General features: G+C 43.1%; 1 protein-coding gene across 1 annotated transcript in view; it reads right to left on the reverse strand.

The window, feature by feature from the left end:
• Positions 1 to 4,100: 4,100 nt before the first annotated feature.
• th (tyrosine hydroxylase) overlaps positions 4,101 to 23,390 on the reverse strand; it is a 30,204-nt gene continuing 10,914 nt past the window's right edge. Inside the window, 6 exon segments of the mRNA XM_060910083.1 lie at positions 4,101 to 4,260; positions 4,356 to 4,489; positions 5,816 to 5,911; positions 7,365 to 7,421; positions 12,342 to 12,411; positions 12,576 to 12,711. Coding sequence (XP_060766066.1) covers positions 4,101 to 4,260; positions 4,356 to 4,489; positions 5,816 to 5,911; positions 7,365 to 7,421; positions 12,342 to 12,411; positions 12,576 to 12,711 — 653 coding nt within the window.

Here is a 23,390-nt window from a genome sequence, read left to right on the forward strand (position 1 = left end):
ATAAGTTACGTAATATGGTAAGTGATCGTAATAATTTGGAAATATACCATAATCTAGCCGTTTGGTAATTCATCCAGGATTAATGGTATGATTCACTAAATGATTCATTGAACGATTCACTATATGATTCACTAAATGATTCATTGAACGATTCACTAAATGATTCACTTCAAATGAGACTGATTCTATGGTATGATTCAATTCAAATGAGTCAAAGTAAACGATTCAATGGGATTGATTCATTTTAATTATTAACCTTCAAATTTAATGAGACTGATTTAATGAGATTGATCACTTAATATCAATAATTAACTGATTGCACCCACATTGGGTTCTTGCTATTTTGCGTTGCCTCCGATGTTCTGTTTGTATCTTGCCTGAACCTTGCCTGTCCCTATTTTTTATTTTGCCTCATGTTTTGGATTTGTTTGCTTGAACAAACTCTTTTTACTGCATCTACATCTGTTTGTCACCTGCCTGCCTGACAGCATCAAGCAAAGACAACAACTTGCTTAAATTCCTAGAATTGGGTTAAGAACTGTCCAATGCATTATTAAAACCTTGAAGGATAGTGGATAACTATCACTTCACGGAAGAAATGTGGTTGGGGGAAAAAAAACCTTGACTGACCGTGATTGGAGAGCACTTAAACACTTGGTGAAGTCAAATCATATAAAATATACAGCAGAACTCAGTTATGTTTAATAGTGAAAGTAAGAGCAGGATTGGGACTAAACTGCTGTGTGGCCTTCAGAAAACCACATGTTGGTGAAGATAATCGGAAGAAAATGCTTCAGTTTGCTAGGGAGCATAAAGATTGGACTCTGGAGGAATGGAAAAAGGTCATGTGGTTTGATAAGTCCAGATTTATCCTATTCCTGAGTGATGGGTGTGTCAGGGTAAGAAGGGAAGTGCATGAAGCGATGCACCCATCATGCATAGTGGCCTCTGTATAAGCCTCTGGAGGCAGTGGTATGATCTGGGGCTGCTTCAGTTGCTCAGGTCGAGGCTCAGTAACATTACGTGGCAATAAAATGAAGTCAGCTGACGACCTGTATGTACTCAATGACCAGGTTATCATATGAATGGATTTTTTCTTCCCCTGATGGCATGGGCATAAAATTAGGGCTCAGACTGTGAAAGAGTGGTTCAAGAAGCATGAGGAATCATTTTCACGCATGACTTGGCCACCACAGAGTCCAGACCTTAACTCCATTGAAAGTCTTTGGGATGTGCTAGAGGATACTTTACAGAGTGGTTTGACTCTAGCTAAAGAGAGAAATATATATGCTGTACAAATCATTTGATATCACATTTGTGCATGCATTATTGTCAGCTCCAGAGCTGTCAGGCTTTTATAAACAAAAACATATAACAGCTTCTACACTCAAACATGAAAAAAAACTTAAATTATTTCATTTAAAAATATTGATGGCCCTCAGACCTGTGTACTTCACCTGGGATGCAGAGATGAGCACAGGTAGAAAATGGTCCAGGGCGCTCATTAACAGTGGTGCTTTGCATCAGTGACTATGTATAATAAAAGTATGGCATGATGTCAGGTGTATTAATAATAAGTATCTTTTGGAATAGTGTCAGAGATCTTCAGTGATTGTCAATAAAAAAATGTATATTACAGAATTTGATCAGAGTTACTAATTTATATATTTTTGTAACAAGGGTTAGTACTGTCACCTCACAGCAAGAAGGTTCTGGGTTCGAACCTGCCTGTTGACTGGGACCTTTCTGTGTGGAAGCCATGGCCTAATGGTTAGAGAAGCAGCTTTGGGACCAAAAGGTCACTGGTTTGATTCCCTAGACCAACAGGAATGGCTGAAGTGCCCTTGAGCAAGGTACCTAACCCCCAACTGCTCCCTGGGCTGCTCTGGGTATGTTGTATGTTGCTCTGGATAAGAGTGTCTGATAAATTAATGTAATGTAATGGAGTTTGCATGTTCTCCCACACTCCAAAGCCATGTGGATTAGGTCAACTGTCTACTCCAAATGTGAGTGTGAATGGCTGTCTGTCTGTGTTATCCCTGTGATAGACAGGTGACCTTTACCACCTCTCACCCAATGTCAGCTGGGATTGGCTCCAGCTCACCTGTGACCCACAAGCAGCATAAAAAATGAATGAATAGTAAAGGTACAATAAGACACTTATGGTCAGCCATCTCAAATAGTTTAATTTTATATCTTGTTGATGTTTGCTGTTGTTGTATTAGCAGCACTTGATTGCCTCAGTGGCAAGTACAACAGAAATGCTGTTTGATATCAGCCACCCCAATGCAAAAAGTGCATCCACCTGCAATAAACAGCTGAAGCATCATCACTGTGGCAGTGAATCAGATTTTACTGCTGTTGTCAGTAATTTCGAGATAAACTGTCAATTGGAAAAAGTACACAGTGCATGGTAATGAAACGTTCACCAACTGTAATCGAATATTTTTTACATATATGCAGATTATATATTGAAAATATCAATATGTTCACACTTTAGAATTTTAGTACTGTTCATATATTAATTCTTATATATATATATATATGGGGGGGTATTCCACGGTCATGTGAAGATATGAAGTTTATCTTCGAGTGGTGAATGTATATTTCACGAGTGAGTGACGCAAACAAGTGAAATATTTTTCAACATGAGAAGATAAACTTTATATCTTCATGCCACCGTGTAATGTTCTTTATATTATATAGACACATTTACAAAAAAATGCGCAAGTTTATCAAAAGAATTTTAATTTTGAACCGGTTCACCATTTTGACGTGTGTCACATCAGCAGGAAAACACTGGGAGTGACATCATCGGAGTGAAATATCAGAAAATGTCACTAAGTTCCGTGATGTATTTCATATGAAAAATACAAGTTTTTGAACACGTGAAAATAAACTTCATATCTTCAAGCCAATGTGTAATTTTCTTTTTATATTTTATAGACACATTCACAAACAAAAAGTACCCAAATTTATCAAAACAATTCATCGACTTCCTCACGTGTGAGGACATTAGAAAATATGTCACTCAGTGTCCCAGCTGTAATTCATATAAAAATGCGAGTGGCATATCTCATCTCATCTTATTATCTCTAGCCGCTTTATCCTGTTCTACAGGGTCGCAGGCAAGCTGGAGCCTATCCCAGCTGACTACGGGCGAAAGGCGGGGTACACCCTGGACAAGTCGCCAGGTCATCACAGGGCTGACACATAGACACAGACAACCATTCACACTCACATTCACACCTACGGTCAATTTAGAGTCACCAGTTAACCTAACCTGCATGTCTTTGGACTGTGGGGGAAACCGGAGCACCCGGAGGAAACCCACGCGGACATGGGGAGAACATGCAAACTCCACACAGAAAGGCCCTTGCCGGCCACGGGGCTCGAACCCGGACCTTCTTGCTGTGAGGCGACAGCGCTAACCCGAGTGGCATATTTCCCAGTAAAACACTCGGGTCTATGTAATATATATTTGTTATATGGACCTGAGTGTTTTACTGGGAAATACACCACTCGTATTTTTCATACAGGACATTGAATGACATATTTTCCACTATCTTCATTCCGATGATGTCGCTCCCAGTGTTTTCCCACTGTCTAGACACGCATTGTCAAAATGGCGAACCGGTTCAAAATAAAAATTATTTTGATTAACTTGCATATTATTTTTGTGGTGGCGTGAAGATATGAAGTTTATCTTCTCGTGTTGAAAAATATTTCACTTGTGTGCTTCGCTCATTCGTGAAATATACATTCACCACTCGAAGATAAACTTCATATCTTTACACCACTGTGTAATATCCTGTGTGTATATAATAGTTACTTATAATAGTTTTAATTTTATTTTTTCTAAATAGGCTTGGTTTCAGTTATTTTAACATGAGTCTTTTTGACCCAAAATTGAGAGCCACAGAGTGATCCAGTGACATCTTTGGAAACAAATTCCAGCATGAGGTCATTTTGTTGCCACCGAGGTTTTTAAAAGCAACAACTTTAGCTACAGCAGAAAAGACACAAGACACACAATGTAAAGAAAATGTCACATAGTAAACACTGAGGATCACAGCAGCAGGTGGCATGAATTCGGAAACTCAGGCCAATACATTCAAAGCATCTGTAAGGACCTTCAGTTCGTCTTTCACCGACTCCAGCCCTCCTCTGATCTTCAGTGGGTTGTCAAGGACTTCTATGCTATTTGTAAATGGGTCGAACCTCACTGAAAATGGCCTCTTGATTCCCATCGAATACATTCTGTCATTAAAAATAAGCAAATATATTTAGAACAGGTCATATTATTTCTTTATCAGATGTCACTCAATTACCCCCAACCCTCATTTCCTTTTTACCTCAGTTTATCTTTAGCATCAGAAAAGCTCTCCGACACAAAATAGACAGACTGGTAGGTCTGATCTTGGTATGGCTGCACAGCTACAGTCTCTGGGTCAAACTCTCGTCTCTCCGTCTCGTCTGAAAGTGCATGCTGGTGAGAAATAAATACACAGACATAGGAGTATGCATTAAGTAAGGAATAAAACACAATACAGTGTGCATATGGATTAAGTAACGTGAATGTGCACTATAAACTGTTTCGTCTGGTGGTCATGGTATTGATTGTAGTTCATACCTGGCTGAGACATGGTGACCTGTGAACCTTAGCCTACAGGGTCTGGACCCTTAAACTGTGGGCAAACGGCACACCCATCCAGGTGCCATTTTATTTTATTTTTTTCCTCAGTAGGGCTCAGTGTAGGTCTTCCGGCTTACCATGACCACCTTATGAACCATGTCTTCCTTATTGTCTAACTGTCCCTGTTTTTTTTTTCAATGTTTTTTCCCCATCCATCCATTATCTGTAGCCGCTTATCCTGTACAGGGTCGCAGGCAAGCTGGAGCCTATCCCAGCTGACTATGGGCAAGAGGCAGGGTACACCCTGGACAAGTCACCAGGTCATAAGATAAGATAGCCTTTTATTATCCCACAAGGGGAAATTTACATTGTTACAGCAGCAAAATATATACACAGAAAAAGATAAGGCAGTGAAGTAGTGCAAAAGTACTAAGTATACAAAAAAGTATATATATATATATATATATATATATATATATATATATATATATATATATATATATATATAAGAAACTACAAATGTAGAGATAAAAAAATTAACAAATTTGCATAAATTAACAGGTTTGCAGATATACTATCTATTACAAAGGTGGTATTGCACGTGTAAGTATTGTACAGGTGTTATTACCAGTATTACCCAGGTAGTATTGCACAAGTAAGTAGGTATATTGCACAAGAGCCATTTTAACCATGTGTAGCTAGCAGTTCGCTGTAAAGTACTGATGCTGATAGCTCATTGCAGGGAAACTAATAATAAGAAAACAAATTGTATCTTGTCACACAACTGAGAATCCCCCTTCCTTCCCCAGCAGTTTTACCTTAAAGTGCTAACACTGACTGAAGTCTTCTTTGATGCATGTTAAATATCTCCTTACAGGATGCCTTACCTGAGCAGCGTTCATGGTTTTACTGTTAATTTTTTTTTAATTGCTGTTTGTTAGGCTAAAATGAACTAACTTCCATACAAGTCCCTATGAATTAGCTGTTACTATAGAAACAATAACATGTTAGAATGAGCGCATTAATGTAAACCTGTGATTTGCCTTGTAGCTAAAATGATATCAGATTGTGCTGTTAAAGAAAGTTAATAATCACATTCAGGAATTCTACAGTGCTGTGGTATAATGGTGCATGGTAAAGATGAATATTCAGTTGGACTGTAAGAAAAGGAACACTTACCACTAGCTCACCATAGGAGGAAAGAAGGCCTGCTCCATAAGCTTTCACTGAGTCTCCCTGCTTACAGAGTCCAAACTCCACTGTGAACCAATAAAGCTGAAAATGCATGCATACACAAGCACACAATTATCGCAGCTCAGTGAGGTTATAAAATATCTATCTATCTATCTATCTATCTATCTATCTATCTATCTATCTATCTATCTATCTATCTATCTATCTATCTAACCCCCCCAACCCCCCCTGGTGGGTAGTGTGTCTTTCCTCAAGTTGAGGTCATCTACCAGAGTCCTGGGAGTCTGATGGTTCTGCGCAGTAGCTTAGCTGTTCCTAGGACTGCACTCTTCTGGACGGAGACCTCAGATGTTGTACCTGGAATCTGCTGGAGCCACACTCCCAGTGCTCCTGTCACCACTGGGACCACATTGGACTTTACCTTCCACAGCTATTCCAGTTGTTCTTTCATGCCCCTTTTCCACCAAATCAGTTCCAGGGCTGGTTTGGGGCCAGTGCTTAGTTTGGAACCAGCTTTTCTGTTTCCACTGACAAAGAACTGGCTCTGGGGCCAGAAAAATCAGTTCCAGGCTAGCACCAGCTCTTTGCTGGGCCAGAGGAAAGAACCACTTATGTTGCGGGGGGGGGGCCGAGTTGTTAAGACCAACAACAATAGCAAGACTGCCAAAGCCGAAATAACACCGGCTAACATTAGCTCATAACAAAGGCTAACATAACCATCTCACATTCAGTGTAAGAGTCAAACGTTATTAGGTTATTACCTGTCTCCTAGAACGTAATCGCCGTCCACTCAAAACCTGCCGATCAACACAAACATATTGGATCTGCCATCTTCTGATCCCAATGAAGCACCGTAAAGCCAGAAGCAGCAGCTGTACAAATGCGAAGTCATCCATTATTGTTGTTGTTGTTGCTGCTGCTGCTTCTTCTCCGTGTTGTTGTTGCTTCGATGTTCGTGCCAAGGTTTATGCAAACGCAGCGACGTAACTGACGTATACAGTGACATAATGACGTGGCTCCCCTTAGCACCCCGAGCTATGGAAAAGCAAACTGGTTCTCAGCTGGCTCGCAAGTTGAATGAGTTGTGAACCAACACCAGCACTGGCCCCGAACCAGCCCTGGAACTGATTTGGTGGAAAAGGGGTGTCAGTCCTTCGTACTTCTTGATCTACTTATGCTCCTTCTGCCTGATGTTACCACACCTATCACAACTACACTCTTCTGCTCCTTGTCTACCACCACTATGTCTGGTTGGTTAGCCAGCACCTGCTTATCAGTCTGGAACTTGAAGTGCCACAGGATGTTTTGGTGGTATGTTCCATTGGGACTTGGGGACTTCTAGTCCATACTCAGCACAAATGTTCCTGTACACTATCCTAGCCACTTGATTATGCCTCTTGCATCTTACGTTGTAAGATGCTTTTGTGTGTGTGTGTGTGTGTGTGTGTGTGTGTGTGTGTGAGAGAGAGAGAGAGAGAGAGAGAGAGAGAGAGAGAGAATATATGAGGATATATATAAGGATTAAAATACTCACTGTTGACAGTTTCTCAATGTCATCTTCTGAGGCACCAAGAGAGGCAAGACCAATGTTCTGCAAACACAGACATATCAGACCAACACCGACATTATAGAAGCCAGGTAGGAGTCATCAAACATTTTGCAACCAGTTCCCCATTAAAACGTTAAATTATGGACCCCCTGATAATCACAACACAGTTTCATTTTATTAATATAATCTACCTATAAGCATATTCTTCTTTCTTTATTGGAGCCATTAGAGCTTTATACTCCTGGACTCCAGCCTCAACAGATTTGAAATATTTCATATTATATTAACAGTTTCTTTGGTAACACTTTAACTTAAAGGTGCATTTGGTAAGCTTAGTCTTCCCCCCAAGATTCAGGAGAGCAGGTTTTAGATAAGATACGTGGAATGTATCTGCTGTGAGGAGGGAGTTCTAGCCTGTACAAAACTTTGCTGATGTGGTCAAGCACTTTAAAAGGTCCAATATATCATGGCTGTAGTTTCCTGCAGGAGTTGGGTTCTCTGAGGTTTTTCGTGGCTGTCCATACTCTGTCACCTGGGTTGTATGCTGGAGTATCTGCTCTGTGTTTATCTGAATATTTTTTGTACTTGGCATTGATCATTTCAATACGTTGGTGTACCTCCTCCCATACTGTCTGGCTGCATGAGAACCACCCTTCGACAGCTTGAACTTGGCTGGGCATGTTGTCCCAGGGGAACAGGGGTGGCTGGTAGCCGAGTATGCACTGAAACGGTGTTAGTTGGGTTGCAGAGTGCTTGAGGGAATTTTGTGCATACTCAACCCATGGAAGGAAGCGTGCCCATTCCCCCGGTTGTGCATGCAGAAGATCCTCAAGTAACAGCCGATTTCTTGATTGTCTCTTTCAACTTGGCCATTAGACTGAGGATGGTATCCAGATGTGAGGCTCACTGAAACCCCTAGTCTTTCTGTGAAGCCCCTCCAGAAATGAGAAATGAACTGAGAGCCCCAATCGCTTACAATATTTTCAGGGAGACCATAGTAACAAAAAACCTGCTGGAATAATAGTTCTGCTGTTTGGGCTACAGTGGGGATGCCAGGTAACAGAAGGAGTTTGAGAGCTTTGGAAAAGTGGTCGATGGTTACCATAATGGTGGTGTTACCTTGTGAGGGAGGGAGGTCAGTGATGAAATCAATGGCTTTGTGGGACCAGGGTGTCTGAGGAATGGGAGGGGGCAGAGTTTACCGGCGGGTGGTGTTCTGGGTACTTTGGCTTGGGTGCAGACAGAGCATGAGGTGATGAACTGGTTGATCTCTGTGAACATGTTCTCCCACCAGTACTTGTTCCTAAGCATCTGATGGGTGGGTTGGCTGCCCAGATGTCCCATGGTGGGTGATGCATGAGCCCACGTGAGGAGTCTACTTCTGAGATGCTTAGGCACATACGTACAGTAGACCAGGTGGAAGACTGTTGGGAAGTTATTGGGGTTGAGAGTTCCTGATTTCTTTATCTAGGTCCAAAGTGATGGACTGTAGAAAGCACTGAGATGGGAGGATGGTATGGGCAATGGAGTCCTAGTGAGTGGGAGCAAAGATACGCGAGAGGGCATCAGCCTTAGTATTTTTGGAGCCAGGGCAGAAAGAAATGGTGAAATGAAACCATGTAAAGAAAAGAGCCCACCTGGTCTGGCGAGGGTTTAACTGCTTGGCTTTCCTGAGATATTCAAGGTTTTTGTGGTCTGCGAGTGGCACCTTCTAACCAGTGTCGCCATTCTTCAAGGGGCAGTTTTATCACAAGCAGCTCCCGATTTCCCACATCATAATTCCTTTCCGCTGATAAGAGTTTCTTAGAAAAGAAGGCTACTGGATGAAGTTTCTGTTTCTCCCCGAAACGTTGTGATAGGACTGCCCCTACTTCCGTGTTAGAAGCATCTACCTCCAGGGTGAAGGGCTTGGAAGGATCCGGATGCTGTAAGATGGGAGCAGAGGTGAAGGCTTGTTTGAGACGACAAAATGCTTCTTCTGCTGAAGGGTTCCACTGAAGGCACTTTGATCCCTTCTTGAGCAGTGCTGTCAAGGGAGCGGTGATCGAGTTGAACCCTCTAATAAACCGGTGATAGAAATTTGCAAAACCTAGGAACCGTTGAAGCTCCTTAATGGATGTGGGTGAGGGCCAAGATGTGACTACAGAGACCTTGGAGGAATCCACACTAACTCCCTCAGCACTGATGATGTATCCTAGGAAGGAAATATGCTTCTGACGGAACTCACATTTCTCTGCTTTGACATAGAGATGATTCTGAAGCAGGCGTTGGAGAACCATTCTTACATGTTCTTGGTGACTTTCCTCATCAGGAGAGTATATCAGGATGTCATCAATATATACTAGGCAGATATGCCATTGCATATCCCATAGCATGTCATTGATGAGACATTGGAACATGCTAGGCACCGAAGAAAGGCCATACGGCATTGCTCGGTATTCAAAAGAGTTGGCAGTAGTGCTGAATGCAGTCTTTCACTCATCACCCCTTTTGATCCTGATGAGGTTGTATGCGCTGGGTAAGTCGAGCTTGGAGAAGATCTTAGCTGATCTGAGTTGTTCCAGGGCTGCAGGAACAAGAGGAAGTGGAGAAGGGTATTTAACTGATACCTGGTTCAATCCCCTGTAGTCAATACATGGACAAAGATCACTGCCTCGTTTCTCCACAAAGAAGAAGCCAGCTGAAGCTGGAGACTTAGGACAGATGTAGCCCTGCTTGAGGGCCTCCTGAATGTACTCTTCCATAGCTGCTTGTTCCTTCTGAGAAAGAGGGTATATATGCCCACGTGGTGGTGACATGCCTGTCAGTAGGTCAATCGCACAGTCATAAAGGTCTGTGAGGTGGCAGCCCACAGGCTTTTCACTTGCTGAAAACCTCCTTGAGGTCCAGATAACATTTGGGAACATTGTCCAGAGAGTCAGGCTGAGGGCTCGCCACAGAGGTAGAGGAGAGAGTGATTTGAGGATGAGAGATGCAGCCTTGAAAGCATGTCGGTGACCATTGTAGAATGTCCTTGTTTTGTCATAAGATCAAGGGGTCATGAAGCTGGAGCCAAGGGTAGCCAAGGATAAGATTGTGACTTATGGTGGTAGTGACAGAGTGAAATGAGCTCAGAATGGATGCCACCCACTTGGATGCCAAGAGGAGCTGTACGGAAGGTGACAAAACCATTTCCTATTGGTCCACCTCCGATGGGCCGAATGCTGAGTGCACTTTGAAGAGGGGTTGTTGGCAAGTTGAATTTCGGAACAACTGAGTTGCTGATAAAGTTCCCCTCTGCCCCTGAATCAATGAAAGCAGAAAGGATGTGGGTAGAAGAAGCCAAGTTTAACAATACTGGAACCTTGAATGATTTGGAATTGAACCTTCTTATTGGACTTACATTGCATGTAGGACCCTCTGTAGAAGGCAAATGGGACAGATGAATGGGACAGTGATTAAGCTGATGTTCAGAGCTCCCACAGTAGAAGCAAAGCCTCTCCTTTCTCCTCCTAGCACATTTGGAGTGAGTTAACCAGGTGCGTGAGACAGCCATGGGAAAACTGTCCTCCGAAGTGGGAGCCGGCTTTCCATTCTCCTGTAGGGAGGATCGATGAGCTAAGAGATTACCAAGACGAATCGTGAGGTCAATGAGAGAACCAGCGTTAGTTGTTCATCTCGGCAGGCGAGTTCACTCAGAATCTCAGGGTGCAAACCTTGGCGAAACACTGCCTTCAGAGCGGGATCATTCCATCCACTAGCAGCTGCTAGTGTTCTGAATTCCAGGGCATATTCTGCCATGCTTCTGGAGCCCTGTGATATGGTGAGTAAACTTTCACCTACTGTGATCCCCTCAGGTTCGTGGTCAAAAACCCTTTTAAACTGAGTGAGAAACTGCTCATAAGACTTTGTTAGCTTGCTGCCCTTGTTCCATATGGCACTGGCCCATTGAAATGCTTTGCCTGTAAGAAAGGACAGAAATTTAGCAATCTTGTGCTCATTAGATATGCTAGGCATAGCAGTGAAGCGCATGGAACATTGGAGAAGGAAACCTTTACAGGCAAGAGGGTCTCTGGTGAATTTCACCGGAGCCAGAAGTTGTAGGGCTGGGCTCAGAGATGACTCGGAACGCATTAGGAGGGCCTGCGATATCACAGTTACTAGTTGGGCCATTCTTGTGTTGAGGTCAGCTAGCATCTGCTGATGTTCTCCTAATAAGCATCCCTGGGCATTGAGAGCAATCTACTTTGCCTCTTCTGCTACATCCATGATGGTGAAGTATCCTGTCATGGTGCAGGCACTTGCGGATGTACGCACAGAAGAACGCACAGAAGAGTAATGAGGAGCAAACAATGTCAGAGCCAAAACGTGAGACTAGAATCAGAGTCATAGAACAAGTGATGGTCGGGCGATCGGTAAACCACATAAAGGAGGAAAGACAAAGAGCGTAAACGAGGAAAGGAGAAGCAAGAGTCAGAAAAACAAGAGTCAGTCAGAAACAACAAGGCTTGGTATGAACTGGTGAGAGCAGAACAATACTTCACATTGGGTTAGTGTGAGAGAAAGGTTTATATAGGCAGGAAGACTAATTAAGATGATGAGTGTCAGCTGATGTCAACAGTCTAGAGATAGAGGGCGCTGTGAGATTTGGGGAGTATAGTCCATGGTGTCCATGTTTGTAGTTTGGACACTCTCAGCAGGTTTACTGACAGAATCCCCAAGACTAAAGTTGGGAATCCTTGCTTTCTACACATCATTTACACATCATTCTTTATTTTCACATTATTCTATTTTACTTTAGGAAATCAACAACTTCACATAACACACAAGTGTCCCTGGAATAATTTTAAACCTATTCATCGTCATGTCATTATATCACAGATCCTTTGCTACATGTCAGTAACTCCAGGGGAACCTATTTTGAGAACAGTGAATATATTCTATTTTTAAAAAGGACACAAAAATACTGCATAACATATTTACCTGGGAAAACTGAGCAAATGTTTTATCAGCCAGCATAGGAACATGGCCCAAGAGTTCATGTACACAGTCCCTATGAAGAAAACATGGTCATGTTCAGGTGGTAAGACTCCAATTTCACTTAATAATAATAATAATAATAATAATAATAATAATAATAATATCCACATCATAGTTTAAAGAGCAAATATTTAGGAAGATGTGTGGAGTAAATATGAAGATGTTATGTCTTCTTACGGTTCAGGGGAGTGCATGGGGGAAGAGGCATGGCGAATGTACTGCGTACACTGAAACACACGGAATGCCAAACTAGCCAGAAAGTCTCGTGCTGACAGAAGACCTGCCACAGGCCTCAGCTGAAACCCTGTACATTCTGATAACACAGAAAAATATCAGTGGATAAAGTGTTTTCTTTAATCTACAATGGAACAATAAACCATTTGCTCTTCCTTTACGGCATATTCTACTCTGCTGGTCCTAAAACACATATCAGCAACAACATACAGTACCTAAGAGCTTAAACAATTCCCTCATCAATTTAACAGAACTTTCTAGTACCCAAAAAGCTTTTGAATGGAACTAATAGAAATAGCATTAAAACAACCAAAACCATGAGCTGAAATCATGAGAAATGTGTTTTTCATGAGTGTCTCAACATTCAGGCCTGATTTGAAGAAGACACAGTGGATATAAAAAGTGTACACACCCCGTTAAAATGATAGGTTTTTCTGATGTAAAAAAGATGAGACCACAATAAATAATTTCAAAAATTTTCCCACCTTTAATGTGACCTATAACCTGTACAATTCAATTGAAAAACAAACAAATATGTTCTGGGGAAAAACATGAAAAATGTACAATAAGCTGGTTGCATAAGTGTGCACACCCTTAAACTAATACTTTGTTGAAGTACCTTTTGATTTAATTACAGCATTCAGTCATTGTGGGTTCACACCTGCCATCAATTAAAATGACTCTGATTAACCCCAAATGAAGTTCAGACATTTACTCAGTTGCATCCTCCAGCAAAAGCCATGGAGAGCTTACAAAGCATCAAAGGGATCTCATTGTTGAAAGGTATCTGTCAGGAGAAGGGTACACCATGGAGCACAGTGAAAACAGTCATCAAGAAGTGGAAAAAATGTGGGACAACAGTGACATTACCGAGAACGGAACGTCCCTCCAAAATTGATGAAAAGACAAGACAAAAACTGGTCAGGAAGGCTGCCGAGAGGCCTATAGCAACACTGAAGGAGCTGCAGGAATTTTTGGCAAGTACTGGTTGTATTTGCCAGAAATTGTACTGTTGTTCAAGTACTAGTTGTACTTGCCAAGGTACATAGCCAATCCTAAGAGAAGAATTTATTATTTTTAGAAGTGGTTCAATTACTTCAGGTGTTCTGTTATCAATGGTATCAAATGCTGCACTAAGATCAAGCAACACAAGCAGCGAGACACAGCCCTGATCAGACGCCAACAGTAGGTCATTTACTACTTTAACCAGAGCTGTCTCTGTGCTATGATGAGGTCTAAATCCTGACTGATACATTTCATGGATGTTATTCCTATGTAAATATAAGCATAACTGCTGTGCCACAGATTTTTCAAGGATCTTGGAGATAAAGGGGAGGTTTGATATTGGCCGATAATTGGACAGCTGACAGGGATCAAGGTCGGGTTTTTTAATCAGGGGTTTGATAACTGCTAGTTTAAAGGATTTGGGTACATAGCCAATCCTAAGAGAAGAATTTATTATTTTTAGAAGCGGTTCAATTACTTCAGGTGTTATCAGTATTCCAGGAACATTGCTGACTACTTCAACGACAGCAGAGACACCAGGAACCTGTGGCGGGGGATTCAGACCGTCACAGACTACAAGCCCTCGCCGCATACCTGTGATAACTCCACCTCTCTGCTGAATCAGTTGAATGACTTCTTCGCTTGCTTTGAGGCAGACAACAGCACCACGGCACAGAAGACCCCACCACCTCCCGGCGACCAGGTGTTGACGCTGTCCCCAGACAGCGTGAGGAGAGCGCTCAGGACGACAAATGCATGGAAAGCCCCGGGTCCTGATAACATTCCTGGTTGTGTCCTGAGAGACTGTGCCGAGGAGCTCACAGATGTCTTTACAGATATCTTCAACATCTCGTTGAGCCAGGCTGTTGTCCCCATGTGCCTCAAAGCCTCCACCATCATCCCAGTCCCGAAGAAACCATCTCCCTCCTGCTTCAATGACTACCGCCTGGTCGCACTCACTCCCATTCTCCTGAAGTGTTTTGAGTGGCTAGTCATGCGGCATATCAAGTCTGCCCTCCCCCCCGCCCTGGACTCTTTCCAGTTTGCATATCAGTCCAACTGTTCGACCAATGACGCCATCTCCACTGCCCTCCACTTAGCCCTCACCCACCTGGAGACAAAAGACTTGTACGTCAGAATGCTGTTCATAGACTTTAGCTCAGCATTCAACACAATCATTCCTCAGCAGCTCATTCATAAACTGGACCAGCTGGTACTCAACATCTCCCTGTGCAACTGGCTGCGGGACTTCCTGACGGGGAGACCACAGGCTGTATGGGTCGGCAGCAACTCCTCCAGCACCATCACATTGAACACGGGGGCCCCCCAAGGATGTGTGCTGAGCCCCTCCTCTTCACTCTGCTGACCCACGACTGCACACCAACATCCAGCTCCAACCTCTTCATTAAGTTTGCGGACAACACGACTGTGGTGGGTCTCATCAACAATGGCGATGAGACAATCTACAGGAATGAGGTGAGCTGCTTGGCCATGTGGTGCAAGGACAACAATCTCCGCCTGAACATGGAGAAGATGAAGGAGATTGTTGTGGACTTCAGGAGAGTGCACACCCAGCATGTTCCACTAACTACTGACAGTGCTGCAGTGGAGAGGGTGAGCAGCACCAAGTTTCTGGGTGTGCACATCTCTGAAGACCTGTCCTGGAGCAACAACACAGCATCACTGGCCAAAAAAGCCCAATAGCATCTATACTTCCTCCGCAAACTGTATTTATATATATATATATATATATATATATATATATATATATATATATATATATATATACAGTGGTGCTTGAAAGTTTGTGAACCCTTTAGAATTTTCTATATTTCTGCATAAATATGACCTAAAACATCATCAGATTTTCACACAAGTCCTAAAAGTAGATAAAGAGAACCCAGTTAAACAAATGAAACAAAAATATTATACTTGCTCATTTATTTATTGAGGAAAATGATCCAATATTACATATCTGTGAGTGGCAAAAGTATGTGAACCTCTAGGATTAGCAGTTAATTTGAAGGTGAAATTAGAGTCAGGTGTTTTCAATCAATGGGATGACAATCAGGTGTGAGTGGGCACCTCGTTTTATTTAAAGAATAGGGATCTATCAAAGTCTGATCTTCACAACACATGTTTGTGGAAGTGTATCATGGCACGAACAAAGGAGATTTCTGAGGACCTCAGAAAAAGTGTTGTTGATGCTCATCAGGCTGGAAAAGGTTACAAAACCATCTCTAAAGAGTTTGGACTCCACCAATCCACAGTCAGACAGATTGTGTACAAATGGAGGAAATTCAAGACCATTGTTACCCTCCCCAGGAGTGGTCGACCAACAAAGATAACTCCAAGAGCAAGGCGTGTATAAGTCGGCAAGGTCACAAAGGACCCCAGGGTAACTTCTAAGCAACTGAAGGCCTCTCTCACATTGGCTAATGTTAATGTTCATGAGTCCACCCTCAGGAGAACACTGAACAACAATGGTGTGCATGGCAGGGTTGCAAGGAGAAAGCCACTGCTCTCCAAAAAGAACATTGCTGGTCGTCTGCAGTTTGCTAAAGATCACGTGGACAAGCCAGAAGGCTATTGGAAAAATGTTTTGTGGACGGATGAAACCAAAATAGAACTTTTTGGTTTAAATGAGAAGCATTATATTTGGAGAAAGGAAAACACTGCATTCCAGCATAAGAACCTTATCCCATCTGTGAAACATGGTGGTGGTAGTATCATGGTTTGGGCCTGTTTTGCTGCATCTGGGCCAGTAAGGCTTGCCATCATTGATGGAACAATGAATTCTGAATTATACCAGCAAATTCTAAAGGAAAATGTCAGGACATCTGTCCATGAACTGAATCTCAAGAGAAGGTGGGTCATGCAGCAAGACAATGACCCTAAGCGCAAAAGTCGTTCTACCAAAGAATGGTTAAAGAAGAATAAAGTTAATGTTTTGGAATGGCCATGTCAAAGTCCTGACCTTAATCCAATGGAAATGTTGTGGAAGGACCTGAAGTGAGCAGTTCATGTGAGGAAACCCACCAACATCCCAGAGTCGAAGCTGTTCTGTACAGAGGAATGGGCTAAAATTCCTCCAAGCCAGTGTGCAGGACTGATTAACAGTTACCGGAAACATTTAGTTGCAGTTATTGCTGCACAAGGGGGTCACACCAGATACTGAAAGCAACGGTTCACATACTTTTGCCACTCACAGATATGTAATATTGGATCATTTTCCTCAATAAATAAATGAGCAAGTATAATATTTTTGTCTCATTTGTTTAACTGGGTTCTCTTTATCTACTTTTAGGACTTGTATGAAAATCTGATGATGTTTTAGGTCATATTTATGAAGAAATATAGAAAATTCTAAAGGGTTCACAAACTTTCAAGCACCACTGTATATATATAAAATCTCCTTCTCACCCCCAGCGGGGGGGGTGGTATCCATGTCATCCTCAAGCTCGGGTCCTCTACCAGAGGCCTGGGAGTTTGAGGGTTCTGCGCAGTATCTTCGATGTTCCTAGGACTGCGCTCTTCTGGACTGAAGCTTCAGATGTTGTTCCTGGGATTTGCTGGAGCCACTCTCCCAGTTTGGGGGTTACTGCCCCAAGTGCCCCCACTACCACGGGGACCACGCAACCCTTGACCTTCCACATCCGTTCCAGCTGCTCTTTCAACCCTTGATACTTCTCAAGTTTCTCATGTTCCTTCTTCCTGATGTTGGCGTCAGCTGGGATAGCTACATCTATCACCACCACCCTCTTCTGCTCTTTGTCCACCACCACTATGTCCAGTTGGTTAGCCAGGATCTGTTTGTCAGTCTGGAAGCTGAAGTCCCACAGAACCTTGGCCCTGTTGTTCTCAGCCACCTTCTGTGGTATGGCCCATTGGGACTTGGGTACTTCTATTCCATACTGGTTGCAGATGTTCCTGTATACTATCCCAGCCACTTGGTTGTGCCTCTCCTTGTACACTGATCCAGCTAGCATCTTACACCCTGCTACTATTTGCTGGACTGTTTCAGGGGCTTCTTTGCACAGTCTGCATCTTGGGTCTGATCTACTCTGGTAGATCCTGGCCTCTATGGCTCTTGTGCTTATGGCCTGTTCTTGTGCTGCCATGATTAGTGCCTCTGTGCTGTCTGTCAGTCCTGCATTATCCAGCCACTGGTAGGATTTCTTGATATCAGCCACTTCCTCTATCTGACGGTGGTACATGCCATGTAGGGGTTTGTCCCTCCAGGTTGTCTGTTCCTCCTCCTCCTCTGCACTCTCATCAGGGTTCTGCTGCCTGAGACATTCACTTAGCAGTTCATCCTTTGGGGCCATCTTTCTGATGTATTCTCGGATTTTCGATGTTCCATCCTGGACCGTGGTCTTGATGCTCACTAGCCCTCGGCCTCCCTCTTTCCACTTAGTGTATAGTCTCAGGGTGCTGGACTTGGGGTGGAACCCTCCATGCATGGTGAGGAGCTTTCTAGTCTTGATATCTGTGGCTTCTATCTCCTCCTTTGGCCAGTTTATGATACCAGCGGGGTATCTGATGACTGGTAGTGCGTACATGTTGATGGCTCGGACCTTGTTCTTACCATTCAGCTGACTTTTCAGAACCTGCCTTACTCTCTGGAGGTATTTGGCTGTGGTTGACTTCCTTGTGGCTTCTTCATGGTTTCCATTAGCCTGTGGGATGCCAAGGTACTTGTAGCTGTCTTGGATATCACCTATGTTGCCCTCTGGTAGGTCAATCCCCTCAGTCTGGATCATCTTGCCTCTCTTTGAGACCATCCGGCCACACGTGTCCAATCCGAATGACATCCCTATGTCATCGCTGTAGATCCGGGTGGTGTGGATCAGCGAGTCTATTTCTTGCTCGTTCCTGGCATACAGCTTGATGTCATCCATGTAGAGCAGGTGGCTAATTGTTGCCCCACTACGGAATCGGTACCCGTAGCCGCTCTTCGTGATGATCTGACTGAGGGGGTTCAGGCCTATGCAGAACAGCAGTGGTGATAGCGCATCTCCTTGGTATATGCCGCACTTGATGTTGACTTGGGCAATGGGTTTGAGTTGGCCTCTAGGGTTGTCTTCCACATTTCCATTGAGTTCTGGATGAAGGTCCTTAGGTTCCTGTTGATCTTATACAGTTCCAGACATTCCAGTATCCATGTGTGTGACATTGAGTCGTAGGCTTTCTTGTAGTCAATCCAGGCAGTGCACAGGTTGGTCTGTCTCTTCTTACAGTCTCGGGCGACTGGTCTATCAACCAGTAGCTGGTGCTTGGCTCCTCTGGTGTTACTGCCAATTCCTTTCTGTGCCTCGCTCATGTATTGAGCCATATGCTTACTCATTTTTGCCGCAATGATGCCTGACGGGGCCTTCCATGTTGTGCAGAGACAGGTAATTGGCCGGTATGGGTCCCTTCTGGGGGTCCTTCATGATTAGGACTGTCCATTCTGGGTGGGTCCCTTTCCTCAGCAGCTGGTTCATCTGTGCTGCTAGGCGTTCATGGAGTGCAGTTAGCTTCTTCAGCCAGTACGTATGGATCATATCGGGGCCTGGTCATATCTTCATCTTTGACACTCTTTCTTGGATGTCTGCCATTGAGATGGTTACTGGTTCTTGTTCTGGGAGGTTGCTGTGGTCAGCTCTTAGGTCCACTAACCATTGGGCATCGGTGTTGTGTGATGCCTTTCTTTCCCATATGTCTTTCCAGTATTTTTCCACCTCAGCTCTTGGTGGGTCTGACCGGTTGTTGTTTCCCTGCCACTGAGAGTACACCTTGGCTGGTTCAGTGGAGAACAGCTTGTTTATTCTCCTGGCCTCTCCCTCCTTGATGTATCTCTTCAAGGAAGAGGTATCTCTTCAACCAGGTGGCCAGAGCTGTTTGGCAGTTTCGAGTGCCTCTGGTATGGAGAGTGAGTTGTACTTCCTGGGTGCCCCTTTATTCACCATGTTCCCTTTCTGTAGTTCAGCTAGCTGGCTAACTTCTCTCCATGCTGCCTTTATCTTGGCCTCTAATCGTCTCTTCCATGGTGGATACTGTTTGCTATGTCCCGAGCCCACCTTGTGTCCAAGCATCTCCAAGTAATCCATGATTACTGTTGCTGTACTGTGTATCAGCTTGTTGGTCTCAGTGAGATTCTCAATTGAGATTGTCTTCAGAGCAGCATTCACATCTACTAGTAGATCTTCTGAAGGTACTTGGCAACTCAGCTTTGGTTTTCGTCGGGGGCTCCAGGTTTCCAGTTAGGTCACCCCTTCTCAGGTCAGTACCCAATCTCTGGTTGTGGGGATGATGAAGACATCTCCCCGCTGACCTGTCTTACTGGCTCCCCCAGGACGTATTTCATTAATCTCTAGTTGTGATAGTAGATTTCGATTACGGATGTTCGATTACGGAACCACCCTAGCAACTGACGCAGACCTTGTTGACCCGGGCGACGTCTGAGCCGGTATGACTCTATCAGTTATGTCTTCACTCATTCCTGAGGTAGGCTGATATATCATGAGGGGTCTTGCCTAAGGACCCTTACTGGATGATGTTTTGCCCCAACCGGGATTCGAACCCCAAGCTCCCACGTCGTAGTCAGTGAGCATTACCACTGTACTATCCAGCTGATATATATATATATATATATATATATATATATATATAGTCTATGTCTATGTCTTATCTAGAGTGTTTATACTGTTTATATTGTTTATTTCAATTATTCTATTTTTATTTATTGCATTGCCTGTTTGCACCGTGGGTCAGAGAGGACTGAAATTTCATCTGTGCTCTATGTCAAGCATGTATAGCATATTTGACAATAAAGTTGACTTCACTTGACTTGACTGTTTGAATAGACGTGTAAGTAAGGGATCTAGTACACAAGTTGAGGCTTTTGATGCCGAGATTAATGAAAGTAATTCAGTTTCTCTTAGGGGAGTAAAACATTCTAATTGCTGATCTGATACAGTTATATTGTTAACTACAGGGTCACCTACATTGTCTGACCTTAAATTAGTAGTTTGAATTTGTCGAATATTCTCAATTTTGTCATTAAAAAAATTCATGAAATCGTTGCTACTACGTACTACAGGTGTGCATGTGTCTATAGTGGACTTATTCCTGGTTAATTTTGCTACAATATTAAATAGGCATCTAGGATTATTTTTGTTATCTTCTATTAGGGAGGAGAGATATGTTGATCTAGCAGCATGAAGAGCTTTTCTATACTTCAGGAAGCTCTCCTTCCACGCTAATTTGAACTCTACCAATTTTGTTTGACGCCATTTATGTTCCAATTTTTGAGTGGTTTGTTTTAATGTGCGAGTGTCATCATTATACCAGGGTGCTAATTTTTTGTCTCTGACCATTTTCCTTTTAAGAGGAGCTACATTATCTAAAGTATGGCGGAATGTTTACTCTAAGCATTCAGTTGCCTGATCAAGTTCTGCAGGGGCTGACAGTGGCCCAATCAAAGTTGATAACTCTGGGAGATCATTTATAAAGCTCTGTGCAGTAGTTTACGCGAATGTACGTTTAATACAGCAGCATGGTGAGGTGCATATATTTTTACTCAGACATATTTTGAATGAGATGAGATAATGATCTGAGATAACTTCAGACTGTGGAAGTATGACTATATTTTCTACATTTAACCCGAATGTTAGTATTAGATCGAGGGTGTGACCACCATTATGGGTCGGTCCTATGACATTCTGATTAATCCCTACTGAATCTAAAATGGACACAAACGCTGTTTTCAAAGGGTCTTCTGGGTTATCGAAGTGAATATTAAAACCTCCGACAACTAAAGCTTTGTCTAAGGAAATAACCAGATCTGAGATAAAATCTGCAAATTCAGAAAGAAACTCAGAATATGGCCCCGGGGGCCTGTAAATAATAAATAATGGAATTAAGTGGGTAGACCTATTTTTCAAGGCTACATACATTATATTAGTATGAAAAACTTCAAATGTATTAAATTTATAACCAGGTTTTTGTGTTACACCTAGATAATCATTATAAATAACCACGACGCCTCCTCCTCTGCCAGTTAGACGAGGCTGGTGTATATAACTGTATCCAGGAGGACTAGCTTCATTTAATGCTATATATTCATTAAACAAAGTATATTAAACTCCTAATCAGTAATGAGTTCATTAACCATTAGCACTTTAGATGTAAGAGATCTAATATTTAATAGCCCCACCTTTAGATCAAAGGTGCTGGCAGCGGCTGTACAGTCAGCATGATCTAATTTTATATTGATTAGGTTACTGGAGCAAACTATCTGAATATTTCAACTTATTTGTTGAGCTCGGGGAACAGACACAGTCTCGACGTAGTGGACCTTGAGTGACGACTCTGTGCAGCTAGCAGACAGTCGGTTTAACCTGTTCGTCTGCTCCCTGGCCTTGGCTCTGGATTGTCAGAAATTAACTAGGCCTGTTCTGAGACTATGACCTATGCTGCAGGAAATGAGAGCAGCACCTTCCCGAGTGGGATGGATACCGTCCCGCCCTAACAGGCCAGCAGTGCCTTCAAAATTAGCCCAATTATCTATAAAGCCCACACTGTTTTAGAGCACCACCTGGACAACCAGCAGTTCAGCGACCATAACCTGCTGTAAGCTACATCGCCACGCCGCATTGGGATGGGGCCAGAGCATACTACAGCATAGGACATCGCCTTCGCTAATTTAAACACCTCTACAAAGTTACTCTTAGTAACCTCAGACTGACAAAGGTGTATATCATTAGCTCCTGCATGGATAACTATCTTTGAGAACCTGTGCTTGCCTAGGACCCTAAGATTACCTGCTATGTCTGGCACCCTGGCTCCCAGTATACACCTGCCTAAAGCTGCTAGTGCCTCTAAAGGCTGAGCTAATTTCACGTGCCGTATGATAGAGTCCCCTATAACCAGAGCTCTTTCAGGTTTCTCAGTGGGTGCATCACTAAGGAGAGCAAACCTGTTCGACACGTGAAGTGGAGAAGAGCGGTGCTCCCGTGGGCGAGCCTCAGCTGTAGCTTTGGCTCTACACTTATGCCGCCGAGTCGTCACCCATTCGCCCCGCTGTAAGGGCTCTAATGCTGGAGTTGGGGGATTACTAACTCCACCTAGGGCATCCAGACTTTCCCCCACAGAAACTACACTGTTCTCATTCTCACTGGCCTTCTCTAAAGCCTGGACACGCGCTTCTAACACTGTAATCTTCTCTGTCAGAGAGCTAACTAATCTGTACTTATCACAAATAAAGCTATCACTAGCGACGGAGGAAGCATGACTAAACATCCTGCACTCAGCACACTGAACAGGCTGAAGGTGTGCCATGATGAAAGGATTCACGTACCTTAATTGAAGATCTGTTGATATTAAAGCAGATCCAATGTGGATGGCCTCCACTTGTGGTCTTTACACAGGAGGAGAAAAAAAAAGAAAGCTTCCGGTCTTTGCGTTCTTCCGAAAAAAGAGAGAGAAAAAAACGGAAAAAGGAAAGTGAAAGTGGAAAGTACAAAAAGGAAAGCGACAGTACAATAAAAATGAAGAGGATACTGGAAAATTATTTGTAGAAAAAAATTTAAAAAGATTAGTAATTAACTCCAACACTCACGGAAAAAAGACTTGTCGCAAACAACTCAGGAACCAGGACGTGCGTAGCACAGAATGCGCAACCCAATCACCAATCACCTCACACTCACATTCACACCTCATTTCCATTCTTCAGGATAGACTAGAAAATGTTGTGGGAGTTAAGAGAAC

The sequence above is a fragment of the Neoarius graeffei genome, chromosome 2 (assembly GCF_027579695.1).
Source record: "Neoarius graeffei isolate fNeoGra1 chromosome 2, fNeoGra1.pri, whole genome shotgun sequence".
In the NCBI taxonomy this organism is placed as follows: Eukaryota; Metazoa; Chordata; class Actinopteri; order Siluriformes; family Ariidae; genus Neoarius; species Neoarius graeffei.